Source organism: Malania oleifera, chromosome 7, assembly GCF_029873635.1.
Source record: "Malania oleifera isolate guangnan ecotype guangnan chromosome 7, ASM2987363v1, whole genome shotgun sequence".
In the NCBI taxonomy this organism is placed as follows: Eukaryota; Viridiplantae; Streptophyta; class Magnoliopsida; order Santalales; family Ximeniaceae; genus Malania; species Malania oleifera.
The window spans coordinates 101,596,614-101,624,572 of record NC_080423.1 but is presented as its reverse complement, the minus strand read 5'-3'; the positions used below and the strand labels follow the sequence as shown (position 1 = coordinate 101,624,572).

The window sequence follows — 27,959 nt, the reverse complement described above, 5'->3', positions numbered from 1 at the left end:
GAATTCGGACCTAATTGTTAAGAGGGGAAGGAGTTGAAAACTTTATTTTATTTTTGTAATTTTTAAGAAACAAAAGTCTGCAAAATTGTTTTCGAATTGATTTTTGAATACTCAGTTCACCCTGACATTTTTCGTTTCCTGCTTCTCCGCCATTCTTGCTGCTCGTTGACCTTCCGAGTCCTGCCTCTTCAATTCCTTTCTGCTGGCAACTCTCTCTCTCTCTCTCTCTCGCGCGCGCGCGCACGCACACACGCACATAGACGACATGCGTTCCTTCTTCAGGATTGCCAAATCCCATGGAGTTGGGATATCCAAATGGTATGGTTTGGGGAACAAACATCATATTGGATTTCTTGATGCCGATAAACTTCGGTCTTTTTATTCTCTTCAATCCCAGATCGAATCCCTGCCGGCAACACTATTGCGGCAGTCCCTTGTTGGGGCTGCGGCTATGAGTGCCAAGGAGAGATCAGTCTCAGCAAGAAACTCAAAGCACAGTGCCATGGTATTGTCTCGCCAGTTTGGGCAAAGTGGCCGCGACGACATCGACAAGGGTACCCTATTGAATAGGGATTTTCTGGTCCAGCTTTGGGATGCAGACAGAAAAGCGAGAAGTTTCAGAGCTAAAAGGAAACGGAAGGTTGATAAGCAACCCCTTTTCCAGCACCCATTTGGGAGATGGTTTTCCGGCGCTTCCATTGCAAAAGAAAAATCTCGTGGCCGGAAGCAACCACCTCCCAGTGAGCCTGTCACTGGTTTTCTGAAACCAGAATCTCCAGAGGAGGTAAATTTATTTTAATATGATTAAAAATTTAAGAAAAATAAAATGTTAATTATGTGTAATATTAAATTTTGTTGTTTGTTGCATATTTTGTTTCCTTCCCTCGCTTTCCTTAAGAACTAAATATGAATGAGTGACGGGCTTACTTCTTGTGTAATACAATCAAGCCTTAAGTCCCGCGGAGTCGGCTATATCAATCCTTTTTCGCCACGAGAACCATTTCTTTTTACAGATTCAGGGATCCTCACTCACTATTTCCTTATTTTAGGTCTACCCCTTCTCCTGCCCCCTATAGTAACTAACTCACTCTTCCTCACTAGTGCACTATTTAGCCTACGTTGCAAGTATCAATTATCAATACCATCTGAATCGTCCCTCCCTTATCTTGTGTAATGCTTTTGTTTATTGTGCCTGTTTGAGTTGTTATCATTTTCTTTTATTGCAAATTGAAATGCTTGTTGGGTTTAGAGTTGGCCCTTTAAGAACAGGAAAAGGGCATGAGTATGAAATAGGGAGAGTTTGCAACCAAAACGTGAATAAGTTAGTGCCAGAATTTTTATTTATATTGTTCTCCTTGTAATTTTTCTGTTATGATGTGTAATGGGTTAGTGTTGTTTCATAATGGATATAAAAGGACTCAAGTATAAAAGAGGGAGAGTTTGCCACTTAAAATGTTAGTGTCCCTTCTGTGTTAGCTTCACATAAGTTGGTGCCAGAAATTTTCTTTTATATTATTCTCCTTGAAGTTTTCCTATTACGATGGGAAATGAGTTAGTGTTGTTTCTCAATGGATAAAAGGGAAATCAAGCATAAAAGGGAGAGTTTGCCACTTAAAACGTTATAGTGTCCCTGGCTGGTCTTCTGTGTCTGCTTCAAATAAATGATGTAATTTTCCATGGAGGTAGACCATAATTTCCTCTTTGATGGATGCAAATTGTTATAATTGGCTGCGACATAATGTTTTGCTGCATGTTTTTTATCTGCTCATACTTAAGCGAGCTTCTTAAGGTCTGTTCAAAGACCACTTGAACCAAAAGCTTAAGTTATTAAGGAATACACAAACACCACATTGGTTTGTAAACATCTTGCTAATGTGCAGCCTTATTGCTTATAGAGAGGGAGACAAACAGGTAATGACACAACAAATGGAGCAGTGAGGTTTGAACCTAAAAGCTTCAGATACCACAGCTTTAATACTGTGTTAAGCTACAGCTTGCCCCCAAAATTTTAAACTGCTAGGGAATTGACCTGCAATATATATCTGGCTAACAGGATCTTAATGTTCTAAAGTTAATTTTTAAATGTTTGATGCTGCTTATTATTATCATGTGGAGATGACTTGAGATTTTCTTAATTTTTTAAGGTTCGGATTGCGCCTCTTCTTGCCAGGTCCAATTTGGTGATTACAAGGGATATAGAATGGGCAAATCTTGCACTTGGCTTTGAGCAGGTGAACTTCTTACAAGCTATTAACCTCCATTTTTCTTCTTAGTCAAGAGCATATTATGTTTACTAATAATCTTGTCATATACACATTAGTATGATGTTTGAAGAGGGCTGGGATGTCTATTTATCCATTATTTTTTCAAGTTCTTGCTTGAAGAGCAATTTTAAGTTGGCTATTAAAACACAGGATGCACATTGCCAAATTCAATGTTTGAATATTTATAGTGAATAATTTCTTGATTTATTCACCAAAGTTTTTCAAAAAATGACTTTTTTTTTCTTAATTGACTGCTTCCCTATTTAACAAAATTTTTAAAGATAAAATAGGATTTTTTTACTAGGAAATAATGGTACAAGGAAGGTGATGACATATCCTCGTTTAAAAAGATAAAATAGGATTTTTATTAGGAAAGAATAGTATAAGGAAGGTGATGACCCAATTGAGTCGATTAATCACCTGGGAGAGCTTAATGCTGTTGTTGTCCTGCAACATTCTCATCTCTTTTAAAAGCTGGAACAGGATGAAAGTGAAGTCACCACCAATGCACCAAGGCCACCTTTTTCCTGACCTCATGCAATCCAACCCATAGTTTCCCTCTCCTTCCATCATCAAAACAAACCATAAATTCCTGTTAAAACCATCTTGTGTTTTGTCTACTATAAATTCAAGCAAGCATGAAAAAACAGGGAGCTGTCCTACTAAAGCTTCTGCCCTATTTATGACCTTGCTCCCCCACAGATTCTATATGCCACCAGCTGTGCCATCTGCCACAAGTGCTAGCAATTCCAGCTTTCTGCCACTCAAAAGAGATTGAGCAAAAGTTCTATTCATGCCCTCTACTTTAGCTTAAAAAATTTCCTCCCTTTGCCCTCTCCAACAGACCAACCCCTCCCCTGGGAGCTTCTTCCTCATAATCTAAAGGACCATGCCAGTCACCTAATTTCTATCCCTTGGCACCTTTGAGCTTCTTCCTCTGCTCCTGCATTTACTTTGGCTTCCTTTCTGTGTCCTCCGTGGATTTGGTAGTAGTTCTGAAATTCCATCTTCATACCCAGTGACCCTGGAAATATTCTGAAACTTGTCAGCATATTTTGAACCCATCTGGATTTAACTGTTTGGCTTTTCCTCCATTCCACCTCTTCCCCCATTTTCATTTCCTAGTTCTGATCCACTGCTAATGGTGAACAGGTGGTGATATGATTAGTTCAATCACTTTATTAAGTTCTATAAAACACGGATTGGTTGACTGCTCGATTTGTTATTCAGAAAAAGGGGAGGGATCGTTTGAGCTGGCTCACAATTATGTTAAGATAACTATCTTTTATTGATTTAATAGTTTCAATTCCATTCTCATCCAAAAGGTGGGGCTCCATAAGTGTGGGGCGGGGGGGGGGGGGTGGTGGGGGAGGATGCGGTGGTGGGCATGCGCGTGTGCATGTTTCTCTTGCTCAATAACTAGTGAATCCTTATGTGCTTGATTCTTGGATTTCTTGAGCACTTTTTTTTTTTTTTTTTTGTTCGTATTTACTTCCCCCCCTTATTCTTCATTAGTAACTGTGCTTGTTGGAATTGCAGGAAAACCGATATGCAATAGTAGATGTGTGCTACCCCCAGTCAGTAAAATTCTTATTCCCTTTATCCTCTTTAGTCCATTTTGATTAAGGATATTGTAAAGTGAAAAAGGGAAAAAAAAAGTGGAAGTAGATGATCTTCCATTGTATTTTCTCTTTTTATTATAAAATATTGAAAATGGATATTTATTCAAATAGAAGATAAGGAAATGGAAGGTTGCTGACATTTACAGTTTCTTATTTTCCTTGATAACCAAACAAATGGAAAATTGATTCACTCATATTTTTGTTTCCCTTCCCTCACGTTTTCCAAATTCTAAATGGAGCCTTAAAAATATTCCACTTGTGTGTGTGTGCGTGTGTGTGTGTTTTTTTTTTGAAACATAAAATGCACTATTTCTCAGTTCGTACGTATACCAATCCTCTGATTCTTAATGTTGCTTTTCAGCCTGTGGGCTATATTCGTGAACAGAGTAATCTGATTGCTAGACAGGTATTCTATTTGGTCTTATTTGTACTCTTTAAACTTCAAAAACTTATCATCCGTTGTTTCTGTGGATCATTTATATATTTGTCATGCTTTCTTGTTGTGTCTATTGATGTGGCATTATTATCTAAATTCTGCAAAATAATGTGCATCCATGTGTGTGTGTGTGTGTGTGTGTGTAGTTCTCTTAAGAAAAGCATGCAAGTTGCGTGTTTATTTCTTTTTGTTTCATATTGTTCTTACATGGACTCTGACATTGTCAATCAGCCACTTCTCTGGGCTTCTTCTCAAGGAGTGAAGATTAGTTTTTAGGTGAAGGAAATTGTTGATTTTCCTGCTTTTGCTGACGTTCATGGAGTGATCATTTTACACCTTGATCATATTTCTTTGTTTCTCACAAACATAGATTTTTTTTTTAATGTTTGAAGTAATCCATTCTAGATTATCAGTTGAACTTTCATTGCTGGCGAGGCAACGAAATGACTTCGTTTAGTGATTATCTGAGCGTAGGTAAGAGCCATTAATTTACACATGATATCAATTATTATGATATTGTGCAAGCCAAGCAAGCAGCATTGTTAAGTGCTTGATTTGACGATTCATTTTAGTTTGGATAATGGAATCTTGATTTGATTGGTGTTGCATCAAGTGGTGATTGCTGATTCATCTATACTATGTGTTGAAGCTTGATAAAACATTGTTGGTGCCCAACATAATAAAATAACTTAAGCTTTTAGGTGAAGTAGTATTCTAGCATGGTATCAGAGCGATTATTTCCAGGAGGTCTTGGGATCTAGTCTCATGAATCTTGTTGCAGACGTTTATTTTGTGGCGGTTAAAACAATTATCTAATTCCCTCAAATGGGTTATTCATTGCTGCATGTGCTAACTACCCTGTGGGGGAGTCTGAAAGCTTCATATACATTGCTGGCCCACAACCTAACAACTTGAGCTTTTAGGGAAAGTCGTAATCTAACACACGAGTAGTGTTTATTGTTTTGTGGACAAAAATATCGCTATGTTTAAAAATAAAACAAAATATTGTTTTTAAAAAAGTAAGTTTAAGCAGAATTATAAAATTATATTTTGAGTATTCATTTTAGACAAGTTAAGATTTGAACATTAAAAGTATTATGCTCAAATTTGATTTGCTTCTGATACCAATTGAGAATGATTTTATTTCTATTGTAAATCATTATATATTTTAATGCATTGAAATTAGAAAGAACACCAGCGGCAAAAGAGCGCTCTGCTGGGCTGACGCTGAGAGGCGAAACCTAGGGGAGCAAATAGGATTGGATACACCTGTAGTCCTAGCTGTAAATGATGGATACTCGGTGCTATGCATATTGACCCTGGCAGTGCTGTGGCTAACACATTAAGTATACTGTGTGGGGAGTAGTGGAGTAAACTTGCAAGAATGAAACTCAAAACGAATAGCATATTTTTTCTCAGTATCAGGATCACTTCATACCCCATTGAGTTCGCCACCATAGAACTCTACAGGTACACTTACTTGTTTGACACTACACTTCAATTCTGCCCTTCTAAAAGGAACATTGGCACTAACAATTCTGTCTCCATACCAAAACGACTGGAAATGTTTCAAAAAAAGTAGGCATATGGTGTGCAAAAATTTTACTGTTAAAATTTCAGTCGAGGCATGAGAAAGGCGAGGAGGAAAAGATATTAGTGCAAATCACACAATTCGCATTGATCAAATTATCAAAGAAAGAATAAAATTTTTGGATCTTGCAATTATTTTACTTTTAAGAATTCAATAATTTGATTTTTGTGACGAAGAGGAAAAGGCATTTTAGTGCAAATCAAATAATCAAAGAAACATTACTTGCAGGGATGGTTTTGAATTCATAAAAAAACAATTTATATCAGTATAATACTCACCCCCATGTGCAGTTCCCATTGCAGGACATTTATTTTTCATTTGGTTGAGATTGCTAAAGCTTGTTTGCTTAGGATCTTTAATGAGAAGAATTTGAATTATTCGTGGCTGCGTTGACACATTTATGGGAATAATAAAGAATGGTTGATGATCCACCTAATGGGATTAATCCGTACTTGAACAAGGGTTGCAAAGGGAATATGGTGGTGAGGTCATGGTTGGCAAGAGCCATATGAAGGTTGTGTTTAAAATTGGAGATAAATAGCCGCAGTTTTGATTGCATATCTATGTTAGATGGACTGAGGTACTAAATCTTTGGTGCATGTCACTGTAGAATCTTTGATTTCAGTTTTTTTTTTCTAATCTCTGAAACATATGAACCAATTTTAGTATCATACTTATTGCGGTAAGATGAGATGTATGTGAATCCAGTCTCCCTCGTGGTGGATTTATCAGAGAAATAGGCATGCAACCATATCAGATGATTTGGGGCAATAAAAGCAACATTACATGTTAAATGAGGATGAAGTAATGAACAGAGAATTAGTAATACGCCATTTTGCTTATGAAAAAATGAAGATGAACAGTGTTTTGGAGTCCTGCACAGTTATTTAATGCTTTTCCCATGTCATATTTAGAAATGCCAACACGGAATTCATTATCATGTCTCCTTTTGACAATTACTGTCTTTTAGATACTCTTGTGCTAATTGTGATACCTTTAACCTTATTGCAGTTACTTCGCTCAAGACGCCCTTTCGTTGCATACATAATTGATGCCTTGGGTAACGAGCTCTTTAGGGTGAGAATTTTTTGCCTTTATTTATGCTCATTGGAGGCACATTGGGCTTGCGCAACACATGTAGTAGCTCACCACCCAAACCAACTCCCCATCCTCACCCACCCATTCCCAAGGTTTGAACCTGATTACTCCAACATGAATGTCCAAGATCAAACATTTGGGCTGTCCTCTAGGGGACTGTAGATTTATTTTGAACTACATAAGATTTTTCTAAATCCTTCAGCTTTGTATATTCTGCCTTTTCAGATTTATGGCTTACTTATTTCCTGTGCTTAGATTCGTAGGCCTTTTTGGTGGATTACCAGCTCAATTTATGCAGAGGTTGATGGCAGGGTATGTCAATTTTCAGCCAATTATTGTATATGCAGTTAACATTTTGGTAACTTTGCAGCTCTTTAATTTCAAATGATTTTATCCGTTCATTTTTAGGAAGTTGGTGTGGTTCACCGACGATGGCATCTTTGGAGGAGGATTTACGATTTGTACCTGGGGTAATATAAAATTTTGTTTCTTATTTTCTTTGATATTTGAATGTTAAGTGCAGTGATTTATGAACTAGAGGTAGAAGGAATATAGTTGTAGACTAATTGAGGAATAAGGACACTGGACCTAATTTGCCATGACTCGTTAGTTGATTGTTCATCTTGCATGGCAAAAGGTTTGATGCAAATGACTTTTTTGTTGTCAATTTCTCATAATGTTAAATTTTGTGTCAAACAATTTGCTGTTTTTCTTAATTAGTAATTGTATGAAGGCATAAGAATGTATGGGAGAGAATTTACCATTTAAGGGGAGAGAATTATGGAACTTGAATATATTTTGGTTAAAGAACTTCTTATTCAAATTATAAATTATATTGGCTAAATTTTTAATCAATGTTTTTCTATTGACTCGCTAACACTGAATGTGCCTTTTGCTTGTCAAAATACTCAATTGACTCATGGAATAACTGTTAACCTTCCTTAACCAGTGCTGCTGATCTACTTTTGATGTTTTTTCAGTCTTTTTAAAGAAACCGTTGACATGTATGTCCATAAATATAAAGATAAATATATATATATATATATATATATATATATTTGATAAACAAAGAACTGTATCAAAGATAGAAGAATTTACATAAGAAAATTAGAGATAGAAAGGAAAAGAAAAGACAGGGAGAATAAGATATCCTCCCTTTACATTTATAGAAACTAGTTACAAAGAATGTGACCTAAAAAAAGAACCAGACATAGTGTAATAGGGCCGATCAATCCCCTTGCAAGCGCCTTCTAGAGAAACATGATGAAATAAACCATTTGTCGTCACCCACAATGACGCAAGATATACCACTCTACTCCAAAGCAAATTGTAGTAGTAGCCACACCTTTGAATATTCTAGCATTCCTTTCCAACCAAACACACCAAATAGTAGCCGTATTGGTGCAATGCCATAGAGCTTTCCCATCCTTTCCTTTGACAAAACCCCTAAAAGTAATGGTATTAAAGGCCTTCAAAGCGTATGGACAGACCCAATTTTTGCCAAATATACCAAATAACTTATTCCAAATAGTCAATGTGAAAGGGCAATGAAGAGAGAGATGTGCACAAGTCTATTCACCCCTGATGTAAAGGACACAAATGTCAAGGATAGGGCCTTATTAGGTCTTCTCTTCTGAAGCAAATTTGTTGTATGAATTCTTTCTAGTATTGTAGTTCGATTGAAAGCTTTTATTTTTGAGGGAGCTTTAGCTTTCCAAATCAAACGATACAAAGCAAAAGGACCCATAGAATCAAAAGTCAAGTAGATGAAAAAAGATTTACAAGACAACTCTCTAGAAGGCCAAACTCCCAAACTCTATTATCACTCCCCAAATCAACATGAAAAGAATCATGCAATCTGGTCAAAAGAACCATCTCATTAATCTCTCTCTTATTTAGATTTCTCCCAAAATGGAAGTTCCAAGAATGTCCATCTTCTTGCAAAATAAGAAAAGTAGAAATTGGGGTGTCATGATGATTCAATAAATGAAAAAGACAAGGGAAAGTACTAGCCAAAAGCATCTCCCCCACCTAATGATCCTCCTTAAGCAAGTATGCTCCCCATTACCCTCTCTATAATGGACTTAAGGAAGAAACTAATTATAAATTTGAGATACAAACTTCCAAGGACACGAATAAGTAGAGTCAATTCCCACTTTAGCATCCCACCCATTTTTGTAGCATTCCAAATTTATTGCGAATTACCTTATGCCCAAGAGAATTAGGTTCTAAAGGAAAGCACCATGACCATTTCCTCACCAAAGAGATGTTTTTGGACACCAAGGTTTCCAAGACCCAAGCCTCACTCTCTTTAGGCCTACAAACAGTCTTCCAAACTACAAGATGATCTTTACTACCTTCTCCCCCAATTGACCATAAGAAATTTGTCATTAATTTCTTAAGCCTCTGTGCCAATCTCGCAAGGATTATGAAAAATAAAAAAAGCTAATACAAAGGGATGCAAGATAGACAAGCATAGATATGACCCCCTAAAGTGAAGAACGCTCCTTTCTAGCCATCTAGTCTCCTAGCCACTCTTTCAAAAATAGGGTCTGAGAAAAGAGTCCGCATTGGGATTACCACTAAGGGGGACTACTAAATAAGTAATAGGCCAAGTCAAAATGACACAACCAGCGAGCCTAGCAAAAGAATCTATGTTGAAACCAAGATACACCAGACCACTTTCTCAAACACCTGTATGATCGATTGTCAGCAAATTTATGTTATCTGTGAATTGAAGATGAGAAATGATGCAATTATCTTAGCCCACCTTGACTCCTCCACGAACCCTCTATCTACACCTCTCTCAATCATCCCACCTAAGACATCTACCACGATAGTAAAGAGAAAAGGAGAGAGGATCTCCTTATCTTAGATCCCTAGATGCACGAAACAAAGACTTGGCCTCGCCATTTACCAAGACCAAAAGATTACAGAAGATAGGCACCCTCTAATCCATTTCCTCTAGCTCAGGCCGAAACCTTTTCTATCTGTAATCCTATCCAAGAACTTCTAGCTCACCCTATCATAAGCTTTCTCAAAATTCAATTTCAACACAAGACCCTTCTTATTCCTACAAATAGCATCTTCAACCACCTCATATTGATAAGTATCAATATGATTTAAATTTATTTAATGCAAATAATCATTATGTATGCCTCTAAGGACTCAGTTTGTGTATGAAGGCCGTCCAATTGGAAGGATGAAAAGAAAAGCCTGGGCCAATTATATTTAGAAAGCCCTTTTGACGGAGGACAGCCTGTCTTTTAGGCCACCCATTTGGGACACTTATTTTTGGTGTAGATTTAGGAAGCTGTGTATGTATTGGACTTTTCTTTGTATTTTGTAATTGAGTGATATAAAAGGCATTTCTGAGGCACGCCTTGATTCCTTTTGAGGCTAGAACGCCCCAAGGTTTAGTGTAAAAGGCAAACGTCTCAAAAGGCGTGTGTATTTTGGAGTTGGGCGTACGTATCGACAAAAAAAAATCGCATTTCATGCCTCAATAGAAAATGCATATGCATTTTGGAACCCATTTGGGCAAGTTACAGAAATTCAGCTTCCCTAAAAGAAAATACTATCCTTCCCTTGGTTGATCTTCTCCGATGAGACAACTCCAACATGAAGACTAGGCTGTTGTCTCTCTTCAGCTGATCAAGTGTCACGATTGGGCTTCCCTCACTCCGACGAGACTCCTCCAACATGACGATTAGGGTGTCGTTTCTGTCTCTCTCCCCCCCTCTCTCTCTCTCCTTGCTTCAATTGTCGAACAACCTCAAATCTTCTTTGGGTATGCGCTTTCTCTTCTTAGGTGATCTTGACTTCTCTCACGATTATTCCATTCGGAGTTAGATGAGAGAGAGAGAGAGAGCTGGCTGAGTAAACACTTCTTTAACTAGGAAATGCAATGGTTGGGATAAAATATTTAAGTTCTCGATAGGCAGGTGGTAGTGGCCCTGTAATTCATAGACAAATACCCCGACAACTAGTTGACTCTTAAGTTGTTTTTCAGAAGTAAAAATTTAAGGAGTTTTTTAGGAGGGAAGTTGTTCTCTAACCTTAAGAAGTGCAACTTCTTACAATCGAGTTTGCGTTTTCTTGGTTTTGTGGTCTCTATGCAAGGTATAGCCACCGATCCTGATAAGCTTTGAGCCATTAGAAGAGTGGCCCAAGCATTGGGCTATTACTGAAGTTCGTAGCTTTTGTAGCCTAGCTACTACCTAGAGGTGATTTGTAAGCTGCTTCGACACCATTGTAGCACCCATCATTGAGTGTCTGAAGAAGGGGGAGTTTCATTAGACCCCTTAGTCTTTGAGGTGGCTTGTGATACCTTTTGGGTATGTATAGGTGGAGTTTTAAGGGGACACTCGATAGCATTTTCCAATGAAAACTCTCAAATGCTAAACAAAGATATAACACATGATAAAGAGTTTCATGCTGTGTTGAGATCCCTTCAACTTTGGAGATATTACTTGTTATCCCAATAGTACGTACCCTCTTTTGACCATCTTGCTCTGGGATATCTGAGTTCATAGAAGAAGAAAGGTGTAAAGCATGTTGAGTTCCTTAACGAGTATACCTTTGTTCTTCAATATTGTTTCGATGTTGACCATCTTGCTCTGGGATATCTAAGTTCATAGAAGAAGAAAGGTGTAAAGCATGTTGAGTTCCTTAACGAGTATACCTTTGTTCTTCAATATTGTTTTGATGTTGAGAATAAAGTGGTTGATGGAGTAGTAGTTATTCCCTATATCATGATAGTTGAGGTCATTGGGTTTGATCATTTGAAGGCTGATATTCTGTTGATCCTAATTTTGGGCTTATCTTTTAGGAGGTGAGTGAGGGCCAGCGTAGAGATTGTGTAGATGTCGTCATCCATTAAGAATACCTATCTAGAGGTACTAGGTTGTGCTTTCCTTGTGTGTTTTTTTTTTTTTTGAGATCTCTTGGTTTGGAATTACATGCCAGTCGGTTAGCTAGTCATCTTGGAATGGATTAAACTATTGCCTTAGTTGAGGATAGGTTTTATTTGCCTTCGATGAAGAGGGATGTTACTAGGATAGTGTCTTAGTGTCATACCTATCAATTAGCCAAATCAAGGAGACACAATGCTGGTCTTTATACCCCTCATGCGTTGCCACGCCTACCTTGAAGAGAGAAGTATGCGTTTTGTTCTTGGACTCCCTAAAACAACTTGGGGACATGATTCCGTATTTGTTGTTGTTGTTGATATGTTTTCCAAGATGGCACATGTTATCCCATATTCCCATGTAATAAGACTTCTGATGCATCTCATGTGGCTAAATTGTTCTCTAAACTCTAGAGAGGTCGTAAATTGCATCTATAGGGTCAAGTTTTCTATCTACTTTTGAAAGATGCTTTGGAAAATGTGTGGTACTTTCTTTATCTTTTCTTTTGCTTGCTACCCTTGAATGAAGTTGGAATTGTACTCTTGGTGACCTACTTAGGTGTGTAGTAGGAGAAAAACAGGCAATTGTAACTTGGTGGTATCTATTGTTGGTTTGCTTTTAATAATTTTGTGAATAGGTCCATGGTTGAGAGTTCTTTTGAGTGCATATTCGATTACAAACCCCGTGCATCCATCTTGTTCTTTTACCTCGAGATGCCCATATTTTAGAATTTGATCTTTTTGTTTATCACATATATGAGTTGCATGTTGAGGTTTGGCAAAAACTTGTCATAAGCAATATGGATTGCAAACTTGTGATATGCATTGTAGAGCTAGAGAATTTAATGTAGGTGATACCGTGATAGTATCATGGTTCACTTTAAACCTGAATGCAACCCTTGAAATTCATTTAAAAAGCTCCATAGTCCATACTCGTGCCATTGGTCCATTCTCCATCCTTAAGAATGTTGGAACTAATGCATATTTACTTGATTTGCCTACTCTAGTATCTTATGTGGAGGATTTGACACCCTGCTTTGTCATTTGACACTTATACAAGTTTAGCAACTCTTCAACCTCCATCTATTTCCATAGGAGATGGTGGAGTCTATTTTGGATGATGAGTTTGTGACATCTCCTTAGGGTGGTTTTCGACGGTACTAGAACTATGGAGAGGTTGTCCCGATTCAGATGCTACATGCTAAGGATGCTATCCATGAGAACGCTTATGAGTGTTAGTCATATTTACAGTCAAACTTCTTTTCAGTTGGGGGAGTATGAGGGAGGATTGCCTACATCTTTTAGGCCGCCCATTGGGCACACTTATTTTAGGCATAGATTTAGGAATTTGTGTGTGCATTCGACTTTTCTTTATATTGTGTAATTTCTTGTTCTATTGTGGTTTTTATGTAAATATGTGTTTGAGTTAGTAGTGGATATAAACACTGGGCTTGTAAGCTATTTTAACAGTTCTTGTTTGAGTCAGATTGCAGTTTCTCTCTCTCTCTCTCTCTCTCTCTCTCTCTCTCTCTCGTGCAGCATTTCCCCCCCTTCTCCTCCGTCCTCCTTCATCCCTTCTCGTCTATTCCGTTCTCCCCTTAATCCATTGCTGCCCTGCAGAATCCTGTCCTCCTTCTTCTTCTTTGTTTCTCGTCTCAATCTCTTCTTCTCCTCTTATTTCTAATTCTCTTCTATAACTCTCTCTCTCTCTCTCTCTTTGATTTTTGATATTCAATTGTTGTTCTACATCTCCTTTCTCAAAACTTTTCCATCATAATTAATTGAACACTTTAAATTAGCTAATTCCTTTAGCCCAAGGCTTTGGCTACACAATGATGGGTAGTCCATCTCCCGTCCAATACCCCTTCCCACCCCTCCCAGGATTGATTGTGAGATTTTTTATTAAAAGTCAAATTTAACCACAATGTCTCTAAGGAGATCATCTCTGACCTTTTTTTCAACTAATATTCAATCTTTCATGAATTTCCTAGAGAACAATCATTGTCATAAGAATCTCCTCACTTTCATGTTGCCTAATGGCAATGGAATAAGTTCAATAAAGGTTGTTTTGATGATTGGAACATAGAATGGATTGTCATTTGATGAAGCATCTCATTCTTTGTAAAGTAGTTAAAATAAAAAGTGAAAGGGGAGGGCATGCTTGAATGAAGAAACTGAATTTGTAGTTGGTATTGAGTATTGTCAAATAGGGTGGAGGTTATTAAAACTACGTAATCAAGTGGTAATAAGGGCATTCTACCTCCAAAGTATCTCATGCATTTGTGGTCAATTCTTTTCAAACTAAATACAAACAATGGAGATAATTACAGTGTCCCCTGAAAGTTTATAGAAGGGAAAGAAAGGATTGTACTAAGACTGAAGTCTTATTTTATAAAATATGCAAGGGGGTTTTGCAGTGATATGACACCATACTCATTGAAATCACGATTCCAATTGTAGGATGGTGGTAGGATTTTAATACTCTACAATACTTTATATTTTAAATTTTTTACTAAATTACTTATACTATTAGGCTTGATATTGTCCTCTATAATTGCACAAGGATGTCAAGGAATGGATAGCTTAGGAAGTGATTTGATTTATCTAATATTAACAAAATTATGAATCATTTTTTTTTTAGATTGTTCATAAGTCGTTCAAACTTTAGACCTCAATATTTACGCTGAGGATGTAGGCATGTATATGATATGTAATGCATTGGACAATAATAATGATAATGGTGATGATGAATTGATGGGCTTGATCAAGTTTGCCATGAAGATCTTAGTCGTACTGATGAACCAAATACCAGCATGAACATTGACACTATTGTTAATGAGACAGCTTGATAGTTTAGAGTTTGTTATTTGTTTGCTACTTTTCAAACAGTGTGCATGTTGTGTACTTGTTGACTTGTGTAGAATTTTTTTTTCCTTCTTGTCTATTAGTCAAGGGTGGGGAAGAAGATGCATTATTTGGTTAGTTGGAGGTCGTGTGTAGATCTAAGATGGAGATTGGTTTTGGTTCTTGGAAATTTGGTGTCTAAAAACATTGCTTTATTGGGTAAATGGCAGTGGCATTTTCCCTTTGAGGAGAACTCCCTTTGGCATAAAGTTGGCAAAAGTAAATTTGGTTTAAATTTTGATGAGTGGGATGCTAATTGGGGTTTAAGATGTTCTATGGAGAGCCCTTGGAAGAGTATCGTCTGGTTTGTCCTTCGATTATTCCTTATATAAAACATGTCGTGGCCAATGGGTATTTTCCTTGTTTATTTTGTCTCTTTTTAGCACATAATGATGTTATTGCTTCCTTTCTTACAAAGGGACTTATTGGTATTTCCACTTTCGTAGGCATGGTTTTAAATCGCGGTTGCGGTTAATGTAGCGTAGCGGTTGCGGGTGTCACGAGACGCGGGAGACACGGGTGTTACATAATGGGAAGCGGGCGTAAATGGTCGTGAATTTTTTTCACGCATGTACAACCATGACAAAATTGAAAAATGAGCATGACATTCATTAATACATGATTTTTAATGAATTTTGACTGCTTTTATTCAACCTACACATGCTTTGTAATAGAAAATATGATTTTTATATTAATTTTAGTGCGTTGTTTAAAAAAAAAAGCATATTTTTTTATAGTTGCATTTCTTTAATGGTAAAAAAATGTAGAAATATAATTAAAATGAAGAGTCAATTAATTAAAGACATAAAATTACTAAAAATGAGTTAATACTCAATATACACATACATGAATTTGAAAAATGATTGGTATCAATAGTGGAATACATGAATTCAATATTACAAATTTATAACATAGCACATGTCACCACCAAAAAGAATGACATGGAGGGTCTTCATAATCTGCATCTCTATCTTTAGATTAGGAATTATCTCCCCGCCCTTATGGAAATACATAGTTGAATATACCCATGTTTACATTATTTCGTTGTTGCTCTTGAAAATTTATTGGTGCTGAAAATCCAACTGATATAGGAGGTGCATAATCTCCTCCTTGACCATATCCTGAATAATATCCATAACTTGGTGCTGGGGCTGACTCTGGGTAGTGTGTAGAAGAAGACTGACTAGATCCATAAAGATGAGACGCATATTATGGATCATAGTTGGGTATTTTCGAAGGAGACAAGCAGAGTCGCCAAATTGGAGTGTCAAACGGTCCGTAACAGACTGCTATGCAGTGTAAAGGAGTGTAACATCTGTTACGGACTATTACGGTGGCGTAACGACCGTTATTGCCGTGATTTTTTTTCTCCCCACAATATCGGTCCGTAACGGTTTCAGTTCCCTCATTTTCCGTTACGTAATGACCGTTAGGTAGCGTAACGATCATTATTTAAAACCATGTTCGTAGGCATCAAAATGATAGGGAGCTAGAGGAACTTTCTTCTTTGTTGGTTTTCTTGGAGGGCTATCATCTTTTATGTGAGAAACATTGTTGGAGTTGGAGTTGGAGTTGGGTTTGGATTCTTCAGGTTTTTCCTTCAAAATATTTCTTTGAGCATTTGACCAGGTACTTTAAATCGTTCCATTCATCTTTTATTTGGAAATCTAAAGTCACCTCTAGGACAAAGGTGTTTACTTGGTTGGCTGTTTTGAATAGAGTTAACAATAACAATCTGATGCCGTGTAGGGTGCCTGTGAAGGTGCATCTCTGGATGTTTGTTTATTGTGTTTTGATAGCTCAGAATCTGCATTGCATCTTTTTTTGTGTTGTTATTTCTTGCGGATTTGGAATAATTTATTTTCTTCTTTTAGGGAGAATTGGGTTCATCCAAACTCGGTGGAAGAATTATGACATCTCCATTTACAGGTTTTTGGAAGAGTGGTTATGCTTTAATCTTGTTGATTTGGCAGTTTTATGGGGAATTGAGATGGAAAGAAATGCTCGCATCTTTTCAGGGAAGAGGAACTTTGGTACTTCGCTTTAGGACAAGATTCACTACTTGGCTTCTTTTTAGGCATTTGTAGCTGGATGTTTTAAAGGGGGGTCTCTCTTGGATCTGTAGAGAGATTGGAAGATGGTTTTTTATTTTGATTGTTTTCTAGCCTATTTTGTTTTTGTAGAAATCCCCACAGTTTAGGAGTCATGCGTGATCTCTATAATTAAGGAATGATTCTTGACTCTCATTTTAGGAATGTAGAGAAGGGGTGCTGGTCAATAGGGATTTCCGTGATTCTTGTATATTCCTTTATTCTAGGATTTTATTTCCTTAACTTAGTTGCTGGTTACATGTTATATAGTAGGGCATATTGTACAATTTTTAAATTAATATACGAACAAATATTCTTATAGTTTCAACGTGGTATCACAATTGGTTTTTTCCTAACCAAGCTAACTATGGGGGACGACTCCATCAACAGTTGAGAGTCGACAACCTCAGAGACTCAAATGAGTTGAACCAATGCCATCATCAGTTCGAATGGACTAGATGGCTCTTTTGTCCAATTATCGGCAGAAAAACTCAACGAGAAGAATTTTCGAGAATGGGCCCAGTCCGTGAAACTTGCAGTCGACGGAAAAGGAAAGCTCAGGTATCTTACCAGAGACTCAAAGAAACCTTATTCAACGAATGCTGTGGCACTCTAGCAATGGAGATCGGAGAAATCCTTGATTACCTCATGGCTTATCAACTCCATGAAGCCAACTATCGGGAAAAAATATATGTTCCTGTCCACAGCAAAAAGGTGTGGGATGCAGTTCGAGAAACCTACTCTGACAGGGAGAATGCTTCCCAAGTCTTTGAACTTAAGACACGCCTATGGTAGATGAAATAAGGCGAGAGGGAGGTGATAGACTATTACATAGAGATGCTGGCACTATGGCAAGAATTGGATTTAAGCAGCACCTCCAACCATGACCAACTACAGAAAATGATGGAGATGCTATCTGCTCTCCAAGCCTTGGGTCAGTCACCGAAAAATACTCCATTTGGTAATTTGGCACATAGAGGTAATTTCTCACAAGCCTTATACACCTTTCGTAATCATACACCTTGGATTATAGATTCTAGAGCCTCTGACCATATGACAGACTCTTATCGCCTTTTCTTATCATATACCCCATGTGCTAGTAATCTAAGAGTCAAAATTGCTGACAGATCTCATGCTCCTATTGCCGGCAAAGGGAGTATTTGGATTTCTAACTCGATTACTTTAGAGTCTGTTCTTCATGTTCCAAAATTATCTTGTAATCTTTTGTCCGTTAGCCAACTCACTAAGCACTCCAATTGCTCTGCTAAATTTATTTCATCCCATTGTGTTTTTCAGGACCTGTCATCGGGGACGACGATTGGCAGTGCTAAGGAATATGAGGGAATCTACTACTTTGAGGAAGCCAAAATGAGTGATCAGTGTGAAAGTGTTATTTGTAATTCTGTCTCTATCCCTAAGAATAGTGACCTACTGTTATGGCATTCTTGGTTGGGTCACCCCAATTTTCAGTACATGTGTCATTTATTTCCTTCGCTATGTTCGAATAAAATGTCTCTTGATGTTCAATGTGAAGTGTGTGAACTCGTAAAACACTGAGGAACTTCATTCCCAAAATCCAAATACAAACCCACAAAACCTTTCACAATCATTCATAGTGATATATGGGGACCTTCCAGGATTTCTAATCGCACTCACACAAAATGGTTTGTGACATTCATTGATGATTACACTCGTACTTGTTGGGTCTACTTGTTAAAAGAGAAGTCTGAAGTACGTTCGGTGTTTATTAACTTTTATGCCATGGTCCAAACACAATTTCACACCAAGATTCAAATCTTGCATACTGACAATGACACGGAATATTTCAACCACACCTTGGGTCTCTTCCTTCAAGAAAAAAAGGATAATTTATCAAAGCTCATGCGTTGACACCCCTCAACAAAATGGGGTTGCCGAACGCAAAAATAGACACATTCTTGAGGTAGCATGAGCCTTAATGCTCACTACCCAAATGCCTACAATGTTTTGGGGTGATGCTGTTCTAACAACCACTTACCTTATCAATAGAATGCCTAGTTGTTTTCTGTCCTATGCTACACCCCTTGACACTCTTCTCAAATTTTTCCCTACCTCTCGGCTGGACTCCAATCTCCCTCTTCGTTTATTTGGCTGCACTGCTTTTGTGCATGTCCCTCCTCATCAGTGCACCAAGATGGATCCTCCGGCCACCAAGTGTGACTTCTTTGGGTATTTTCCATCCCATAAAGGTTACAAGTGCTATGACCCTATTTCTCATCGTCTCTTTATCAGCCTTGATGTCACCTTTTTCGAGACCACTCCATTCTATCCCAAGTCTTCTATTCAGGGGAAGAATGTGAGCGAATCTCAAACTCGGAATAATTCCAATGGTGACATGTTTTTCCTAGACTTTCCTCTCACCAATCTACCATCCTCCTCCACTTCCTTGTCAGTCATAGAAGGAAACTTAATCTCAGGGGGAGAGATAGAACAACAGAATAACAAGGAGACACTAGTCAACTCATAAAGGCCGAAGCCAAGTGGTATTGAAAAACTCATACCCGAAGCACCAAGAGAGTCAGAACTGGTGGTAGCTCCGAGCAACCAAGAACCTCCCAACAACTCAGAACAGGTAATAGAACCTACTCGTAATAAATCTGATGATATTGATATGCCCATTGCTCTCAGAAAACATCCTCGTTCATGTACCCTTCATCCAATTGAAAAATTTGTGTCCTATAATACCTTGTCCATGGGATACTGTGCCCTTACTTCCAACCTTGACAGGGTCAAAATTCCAAAGAACATTGAGGAGGCGCATGAAATTCTAGAATGGAGAGAGGCTGTAATGTAGGAGATAAGGGCATTGGAAAATAATGGAATGTGGCAGGTTTATGAATTTGCCACGCGGAAAGAGACCAGTAGGTTGCAAATGGGTATTCACTATAAAATATCGAGCAGATGGGACAGTTGAAAGACACAAGGCCCGGTTGGTTGCAAAAGGATTTACTCAGACCTATGACATCAATTACACAGAAACCTTTGCACTCGTGGAAAAGTTGAACATTATCCTAGTGCTCCTATCCCTGGCAGCCAATCTAGACTAGCCACTTCAACAACTCGACATAAAAAATGCATTCCTAAATGGTGAGCTGGAAGGAGAAGTGGACGTGACATTACCCCCTAGATTCAGTAAAAGGGGCAAGGAAAACAAAGTCTGTAAACTGAGAAAGTCCTTATATGGACTCAAACAATCTCCCAGGGCATGGTTTGATTGATTTACAAAGGTGATAAAAGGAAAGGGATATTGTCAAGTATAGTCCGACCATACTATTATTTTCAAACAAAAAAATGGGAAGAAGACTATTCTGATTGTGTATGTAGACAACATTATCCTCACCGGAGATGACATTGAGGAAATGGGAAGATTGAAGAAAGTTCTAGCCACAGAATTGAAAGTGAAGGATTTGGGGCAAATAGGATACTTTCTAGGGATGGAGGTAGCTAGATCAAAGAATGGAATTAGTGTTTCACAACGAAAATACACCCTTGATCTCCTGACTGAAATAGGCATGCTAGGTTGCAAACCAAGCGACATACCTATTGAAGCTGGAAAAAGAATAGAAGATGTTGGGAAGCCAGTAGATAGGGAGAAATATCAAAGATTAGTCGGCAAACTAATCTACCTGTCACATACCAGACCAGACATAGCTTTCGTAGTAAGTGTAGCAAGTCAGCATATGCAATCTCCAAAAGACGCACACCAGGAAGCAACCTTCAGGATCCTTAAGATATCTAAAGGGATCTCTAGGGAAAGGCTTATTGTTCAAGCAAAGTGAACAAAAGGAAGTGGCAATATTCACTGATGCTGATTGGGCTGGCTCTACAGAGGATAGAAGATCCACGACTGGATATTGCACCTTTGTATGGGGAAATTTGGTCACTTGGAGAAGCAAGAAACAAAATGTTGTAGCAAGGAGCAGTGCAGAGGCAGAATTCAGAGCTGTTGCTCAGGGAATATGTGAAGGATTATGGCTGCGGAGGCTATTGGAAGAACTACATGCTGAGTTAAGAGTTACCTATCAAGCTGTACTGTGATAATAAGGCAGCTATTAGTATCTCTCTCAACCCTGTCCAGCATGACAGAACCAAACATGTGGAATTTGACAAACACTTCATTAAAGAAAAGGTGGAAGAAGGAACTACTTACATGACATATGTCCCTACTAAGGAGCAGATTGCAGACACATTCACCAAGGGACTACCTCGGCAACTCTTTGTGGATTTCATTGGCAAGTTGGATATTATCAACATCTATGATCCAACTTGAGGGGGAGTGTAGAAATCCCTATGGTTTAGGAGTCATGCGTGATCTCTATAATTAAGGAATGATTCTTGACTGTCTTATTTTAGGCATGTACAGAAGGGGTGCTGGTCAATAGGGATTTCCGTGATTCTTGTATATTCCTTTATTCTGGGATTTTATTTCCTTAACTTAGCTGCTGGTTGCATGTTGTATAGTAGGGCATATTTTAAAGTTTTTAAATTAATATACAAAACAGTATTCTTATAGTTTCAACAGTTTTCTCCTTATAAGACAATGTTATTTTCTTTGTACATTCTTTTCCCAACAATGAATTTATCTTCTTTTTCTATCTAAAACAGTATATTTTCACTTGCTGCCATGTGTACTGCACATAACTAATACATGTGTGTTAACTAGAGAAATTTTCATGTGATTTTTGGGTGTTGAAGACGTTTGAGGCAATTCTAACCCAAAGTTTTTAGGCCTAAGGGAATTATGGACTGAGGGACTCATATGATGTTATCATCATCATCATCATCATCACTTTCTTCTTCTCTACAAATTCTACAGCATGTTGGGACCTATTAACCCTGCCAGGAAACCTAATTCTTCATTCTAGAAACCTGGAGCTATTGTTGTCTTATCCTGTAATATGCCTTCTGTCCCTGAAATTCCTGCGGAGATATTTAATCTCTAACTTTAGCTACATAGACCTGCGAAGCTGGTCCTAATTTCAACCCTGACCTAGTGATGATAGTGTTGCATCCGGTTAAACTGTGACGTTGTGCAGGGGCTTGGCTTCACGAGCTTGTGATTTTATTATTGATATCTTTGCTTGCATCTCATTGTTACAACTAGAGGATATCAGCCGCCATCGTTTTGGGTATACCTTTAGTAGAAGTAACTTGTAAAAATCATGTGCTCTTTTCATTTGAAAATTGTGTTCGCCGCATAAAATGGTTAGATATAAAGCATCTCACAGTGATCATGTTTTAGTATCTTTGTTTTCTGTATTCTTTCCAGGGATAAACAGTTTGCAGTGGTTGAAAATCCTGGCCTCTGGAACTGGACATTTACTTTGAAGGACATTGATGGGAAAGTTCTGGCAGAGATTGATCGTAACTGGAGAGGTTTTGGCTTTGAGGTTGGCTTTTTCTCTTTCTTTTTTTTTTTTTAGGGGGGTTAAATTCCCTCTAGTGTTTCATTATCTGTCATGTAGTGATACTGATTCATTGTTTTATTTTATTTTATTTTTTTATTTTTTATATACATTTTATGCATCAATAACATTGGTCTTATGATGGGTTATATATCGGTGTTGGAATGGGATCCGAGAGCAAAATGCTTGTTTATAGCAGGCAGTATAAATTTAGTAATACTCACGGATCGCTTGATTTGACGGAATAGCTTTTGATTGAAATGAGATGGAATATAGTTTTAAATTTTGGGAATCAAGGGAATAGTTATTCCTTATATATTCCTAATTATTTCATTCAACATATACTAAGAAAGGAATAGATATTCCCATAATGAAATTTGGGAATAGTTATTCCTTATTATGGATTTATAAAATGTTTCACATTGTTATTTGTTTTATAATAATAACATAATTCATAAGAATAGGCATTTCAAAAACCAAACATAACCTAGAGTTTTGGGGATGGGAATAGTAATTAAGGACATAATTAGAGCAGTGTTTTTATATATCGTATATGGGATCCAACAATTACTTACTCTGGCAGCAGTACAAATGTAGTCATACTCAAAATTTGTGACAAGAGGCAATGAGAATGGTGATATTGGAATGGACTGCCTTTCACCTATTTTAATATGCTAGAGATGAGATGGTTGTCAACATCTTTATTGGAATTTTTACTGCCAGGTAGAGCTCCTCCCTAGTCAATGGCGACATGCACTAGTCCAGTACCAGCCACTAGAAGACAGCTAGGGTCCAACAAATTTTTTTGTTCCCCGTTTCCAATAGGAATGGGGGTGACCTTGTAAGTGGTGCATTTCAGATATGAATTCAAGCTAAATGGCACTACAATGAGTCACGGTCTTAGAATATTGCTATTGTGATACATGGTTTTATGATTATCACTTGGAGGGAACTTGGTTAACGTGTATTTGACTATGGAGATGTCAAGGGGATGGTTTTGATATGTCTTTGTGACGTTGTGATGGATCTAGATAGTATTTATAGTGGTGTTCTCGAACCAAGTTGTATGATCATTAGATGCTTGCTGGTTACTTATATGTGCATGAGAATACTTTGGAGACATGACTTTTGGGGAAACACCAAGTGTGCAGACTACCTCCCCCGGTACCTTTTGAGTACTAAGTGAACACTTTGAGAAGTGGTCATGGGCAGGTTGTTGACATCCTCAAGTGGTACCTTGTGCTATACTGTTGGGCAGTGTCATTCTAGATCCAGTTGGACTGTCGAGGGGTGTTTATCCCTTGTATCTGGCTTGAGTATCGTATGATTGTCACTTTCCCTAGTGCTTACGTGTGGATGGTTAATGATGGATACGCTGACAAAGGATGTTGCGGTGGGGATGAGAGTTACCTTTAGTGCTAGTGGAGTGTGAGTTTAACTTGCTTACTCGAGTCTGGGTTCCTCAGTGATGACCTTAGTTTGATCAAGGGTTTTTGAGCCGTGAGACTTGACCACTAGGTTAGACATTTGAATGTTTCCTCTGATAAGGATTCATACAATTGGGTTGGACTTGGCATAATCTTGCCACTGCATAGGTGTTACTCCTTGACACTTCAGGAAGATCTTGGCAAGGATGATTCCTTTTGGCTTGGGAATTTGTACGTTTGTGACATTTGGTATCAGAGCAAATCTCTCAATTGTGAATGAAAAACAAGATTGATACTGTGGGCTTTAACTCAATTGTGGGAATTCAGCTTGTAACATTGAGTGGGGGAAAGATAAAGTTACCTTTACGTAGGTTCTTGTCTCTCGCTTTTCTTTTATCATGTGACCTGTTGCGATTAATGAAGCCAAAGTTGACCTTCAGTTGAATATCTTGTGAATATCAGGGTGCTTGATTGTGCTTTGTACCCTTGATGAGGGATGAATGTTGAGTGAGGGAAACTAAGATGAGAATACTAGGTGCCCTTGAGGTTGGTATTGAGGCCACAGGTTGGGATTTGTCCTATTGTGGTTGGCATTGGAGTTTGAATGTTAATCCTTTGAGACTTTGTGGCATCCTCATTCCATAAGCAGAGGTGATACTGTTGGATCTGATGGAAATGGATGATTGAAGGAGTTTGGCCAAGGGTGTCTTTCATGAAACTTGGGAGTTCTAACCCATAGAGAGAGGTGACATTCTTAAATCTATCGGGAAGGATGAGTTATGAACACCTTGGATCGATAGTCCTTGAGCCACACAAGTGTGGTTCTCGGTTGGTCACAACGGTGATATATATCCAATGGGTTATGGACTCGAAAGGTATCACGAATGTTGCTTAATGGACTTCGTTGGAGCCGTAAGATGTTTTTATTATTTTAGTTCTAGTTGAATTCAGTGGAAATAAAATTTGTGGAATTGATGGCAGTGTGCTTGCGCCATTGGCCTTTCGGCCCTATTGTGACCCATGTCAATGGGTATTGGGATGTGTTTCGCCAAAGGGCATGTGAGCCATGTTGCCTATGGGCACATGAGCGTTGTTGGCTAGTGGACCTTTCTGTTTGTTGTTGTGCAAGTTTGTTAGCACAACCAAGCCAAAGGGTTGCCTTTCAAATAAAAGCTTGTGTCTGAGCCAAAGGGCAGTGGTATTAGAGTGTTAGCCACGATAGATTGTGATTGAGACCGGTTTGTCATAAGACAAGTGATTGGGAATCTGAGTGTTGGTTTGGGTTGAGCTTCGAATGTTTGAGGACACAGAAGATTGGTAATGATATTGAAGATTGTCACTTGAGGTGTGGTCTGAGCTTGAGCCTTAAGGACTTGAAGTAGTTCTCGTGGTGATCATACGGTTGGATGTTAGACCGTTTGGTTAACTTCATAATTGTGGGATTCATAAGTGCATAGGGTACATCGAGAGGAGTTGGGTCGTGAACCTTAGGTGTCGAGACCATTCATGTTTTGGAAATTCCTTTGTGTGAACTCATCCTTGGAGTTGTTTCATGAGACTCCTTGGGTGGGGACTTATCTTTGGAATGGTTTGTTAGAACTGCGATTGGATGTCTTGTTGAACATGGTAACCCTAGAATTTTGAGAGAGGTGGAAGAGACTCCAGGGTTTGGACTCATCTGGAGTCATTGGAAGAGTGTTGCTATCTTCAAAACTGGTGGAATGTTGGATGGCTGCCAGCTTATGATTGAGTTGTGACCTTGGGTATTGGAGTTCTTGGATAGAATTAGAGATCAAAGTATGGTACTTAGAGGAAGCTAAATAGGGTTTTAATTTGAATGGAATGATCACCTTGTGTTCAGAGTTGTGTCCCACGAGCATCATTGGATCAAACTGGGATCAAGTCTACGTTGTGATCATAGACAAGTTTGGCTATTGTGAAGAGCTTTGGATTGTGGTTGGTTTGAAGCCTCTTGCTTTGGGGTTCTAAGAGTGCTACTAAGTTAGATTCTACTTGTTCATCAAAGAGAAAATGTCATGATTTTTGAGTCTTGCGATCAGGACTGATGGTGGGGGGGGGGGGGGGGGAACTTGGTTAATATGGATTCGACTATGGAGACAATGGGGATGGTTTCGGTAGTCTTGTGACATTGTGGTGGATTCGGATAGTATTTATGATAGTGTTCTTGATCCGAGATGTATGATCATTAGATGCTTGGTGGTTACTCGTATGTGCACGAGAATACTTTGGAGACATGACTTTTGTGGGAACACTAGGTGAGCGGCCTTCCTCCCATGATATCCTTATGGATACTAAGTGAGCATCCTAAGGAGCTTGGGGGCAGGCTCTTGACATCCTTGAGGGGTGTCTTTGGCTTCCGCGTGGGATTGGATGCCCCATGGACAATCCATTTGAGAATGAGGTCGTGCGATTCTCTCGGCCTGGAGGTTTGATGTCTGTCCCTTCTTGGTTGTTGGCTATACTATTGGGCAGTGTCATTCTAGTTCCGGTTGGACTATTGAGAGGTGTCAATCCTTCATGTGTCTTGCTTGAGTAGTATGTGGTGTCACTTCCCCTACTCTCGACTAGTAGGTGGTAAGTGATAGGTATGTTGACATGAAGGACTGTGCTGTGGAGATGAGAGTTACCCTCCTCAGTGCTGGTGGAATGTGAGTTTAACTCCCTCACTGTTTGAGTCTGGGTTCTTCAATGACGACCTTAGTTGGATCAAGGGCTTTTAAGCTGTGAGACTTGACCATTGGGTTAGACATTTGAGTGTTCCCTTGGACTTTGTGTAGGCTTGCCGCCTCACGAGTGTGGCACCATGACACTTCAGGTAGATCTTGGCAAGGGTGATTCTTTTTGGCCTTGGGAATTTGCACACCCGTCACACAATGCCTGTTCTTAATCCAGTCATATCAACTGTGTTATGAGATATTTACTTATTAGATATATATACTTTAGGTGACATGGTTCCTTGTGGAATTAAATAATATATTAATTTTTTCTTATCCAATATATATATATATATATATATATATATATATATATATATATATGCATATGTATGTATATCTTGCTAATTGTCTATGTTGCAGCTCTTTACTGATGCTGGCCAGTATGCAATCCGATTTGGAAGTGCTGATCCCAGCTCCAAAACTGGACCTGCCTTGGTAATTGTGTAGCCCTGAAAATATGGAATTACTTTAATCTTTATTATTATTATTTTTTTATTATCATTTTAAATAATCTTGTACATTTCTTTTTTCATGCAGATTGAAGAATTAGAAGTCTTGCGTCCATTGACTTTGTCTGAAAGAGCAGTAGCTCTTGCTCTAGCTGTGTCACTGGATAATGACTATTTTTCAAGACATGGTGGCTGGTAAGCTTACCTTTAATTATAGTTAATTTTATATTTTCCTCTGTTGATAGCTTCATATTGTTGTTCTCCCAAATTTTTCAAAAGAGAACCCCTTGTGCTAAGTATTACTCGAGTTTACCAAGGCACTATAATTGGTTGCTTTCAATCCTTAATGTCTTTTTCTGTGGGCAACCAGTGTCTTGGCTTTGACACTTCGCACGCTTTCATACTTACTGATCAATCTGACTGGTTTTGTTTTCTATAGATATATATTTCTTATTAACTCTCCCTCTCTTATTTAACGCCCTTCAAGCGTGACATTTTGCTGCACCCTACAATTGATGAAAATCTGTTGTCTGGACGGCTTATACATCTTTTTTGGTCGATCGAGTAGCACCACAAGGAATTTTTTTTTTCTTTTTTAATTGTTTTGTCCTTTTTATTGTTTATTTTTTTTTAATTATTTTTTTGTGGGAGGAAAGGATGTTGGATTATTATGGCTGGCTATGAAATCTAACTCGTGGTTCTTTGTCAGGGGAATTCCTTTCATTGCGGTTGAGGAATAGGACTTCAGATTGCCACCGAGACTCCTTACCATGTGCTGATAGCTTTATTATTTTTATTATTTTTAAAATTTTTAATTTTTTCATTTCTGTGTGATTGTGAGGACCTGACATTTGAACATACAGATTGTATGCTTCTTCAACATGATTTACAATGGCTATTGCTTTAGTTGCCTATTGTTGCCATTTGCCCTTTAATCTGCAAGAGCTGCCTAAATATATAATCATGAAAGGGAAATATATTCATATA

General features: G+C 38.2%; 1 protein-coding gene across 2 annotated transcripts; it reads left to right on the top strand.

Moving 5' to 3' along the window:
- The first annotated feature begins 41 nt into the window (after window positions 1-41).
- Window positions 42-27,959, top strand: LOC131160261 (altered inheritance rate of mitochondria protein 25). Of its 2 annotated transcripts, XM_058115721.1 has the most exons (11): window positions 42-784; window positions 2,145-2,231; window positions 3,804-3,845; window positions 4,248-4,292; window positions 6,925-6,990; window positions 7,267-7,323; window positions 7,420-7,481; window positions 22,223-22,343; window positions 26,884-26,958; window positions 27,061-27,167; window positions 27,682-27,959. In XM_058115721.1, exons 1-11 carry the CDS (start codon window positions 266-268, stop codon window positions 27,710-27,712), a joined length of 1,212 nt encoding a protein of 403 aa, XP_057971704.1. In that variant the 5' UTR covers window positions 42-265; the 3' UTR covers window positions 27,713-27,959. The 2 variants fall into 2 exon arrangements, 1 of the variants encoding a protein (XP_057971704.1); XR_009137976.1 differs by lacking the exons at window positions 27,061-27,167; window positions 27,682-27,959 and having other exon boundaries at window positions 48-784; window positions 6,925-7,103.

Coding starts and splice junctions, on each gene's coding strand:
- LOC131160261 (XM_058115721.1), top strand. CDS start 266: ATGCGTTCCTTCTTCAGGATTGCCAAATCCCATGGAGTTGGGATATCC. Junction 7,482..22,222: donor ATTTACGATTTGTACCTGGG/GTAATATAAAAT, acceptor TATTCTTTCCAG/GGATAAACAGTTTGCAGTGG. Junction 27,168..27,681: donor TTTTCAAGACATGGTGGCTG/GTAAGCTTACCT, acceptor GTTCTTTGTCAG/GGGAATTCCTTTCATTGCGG.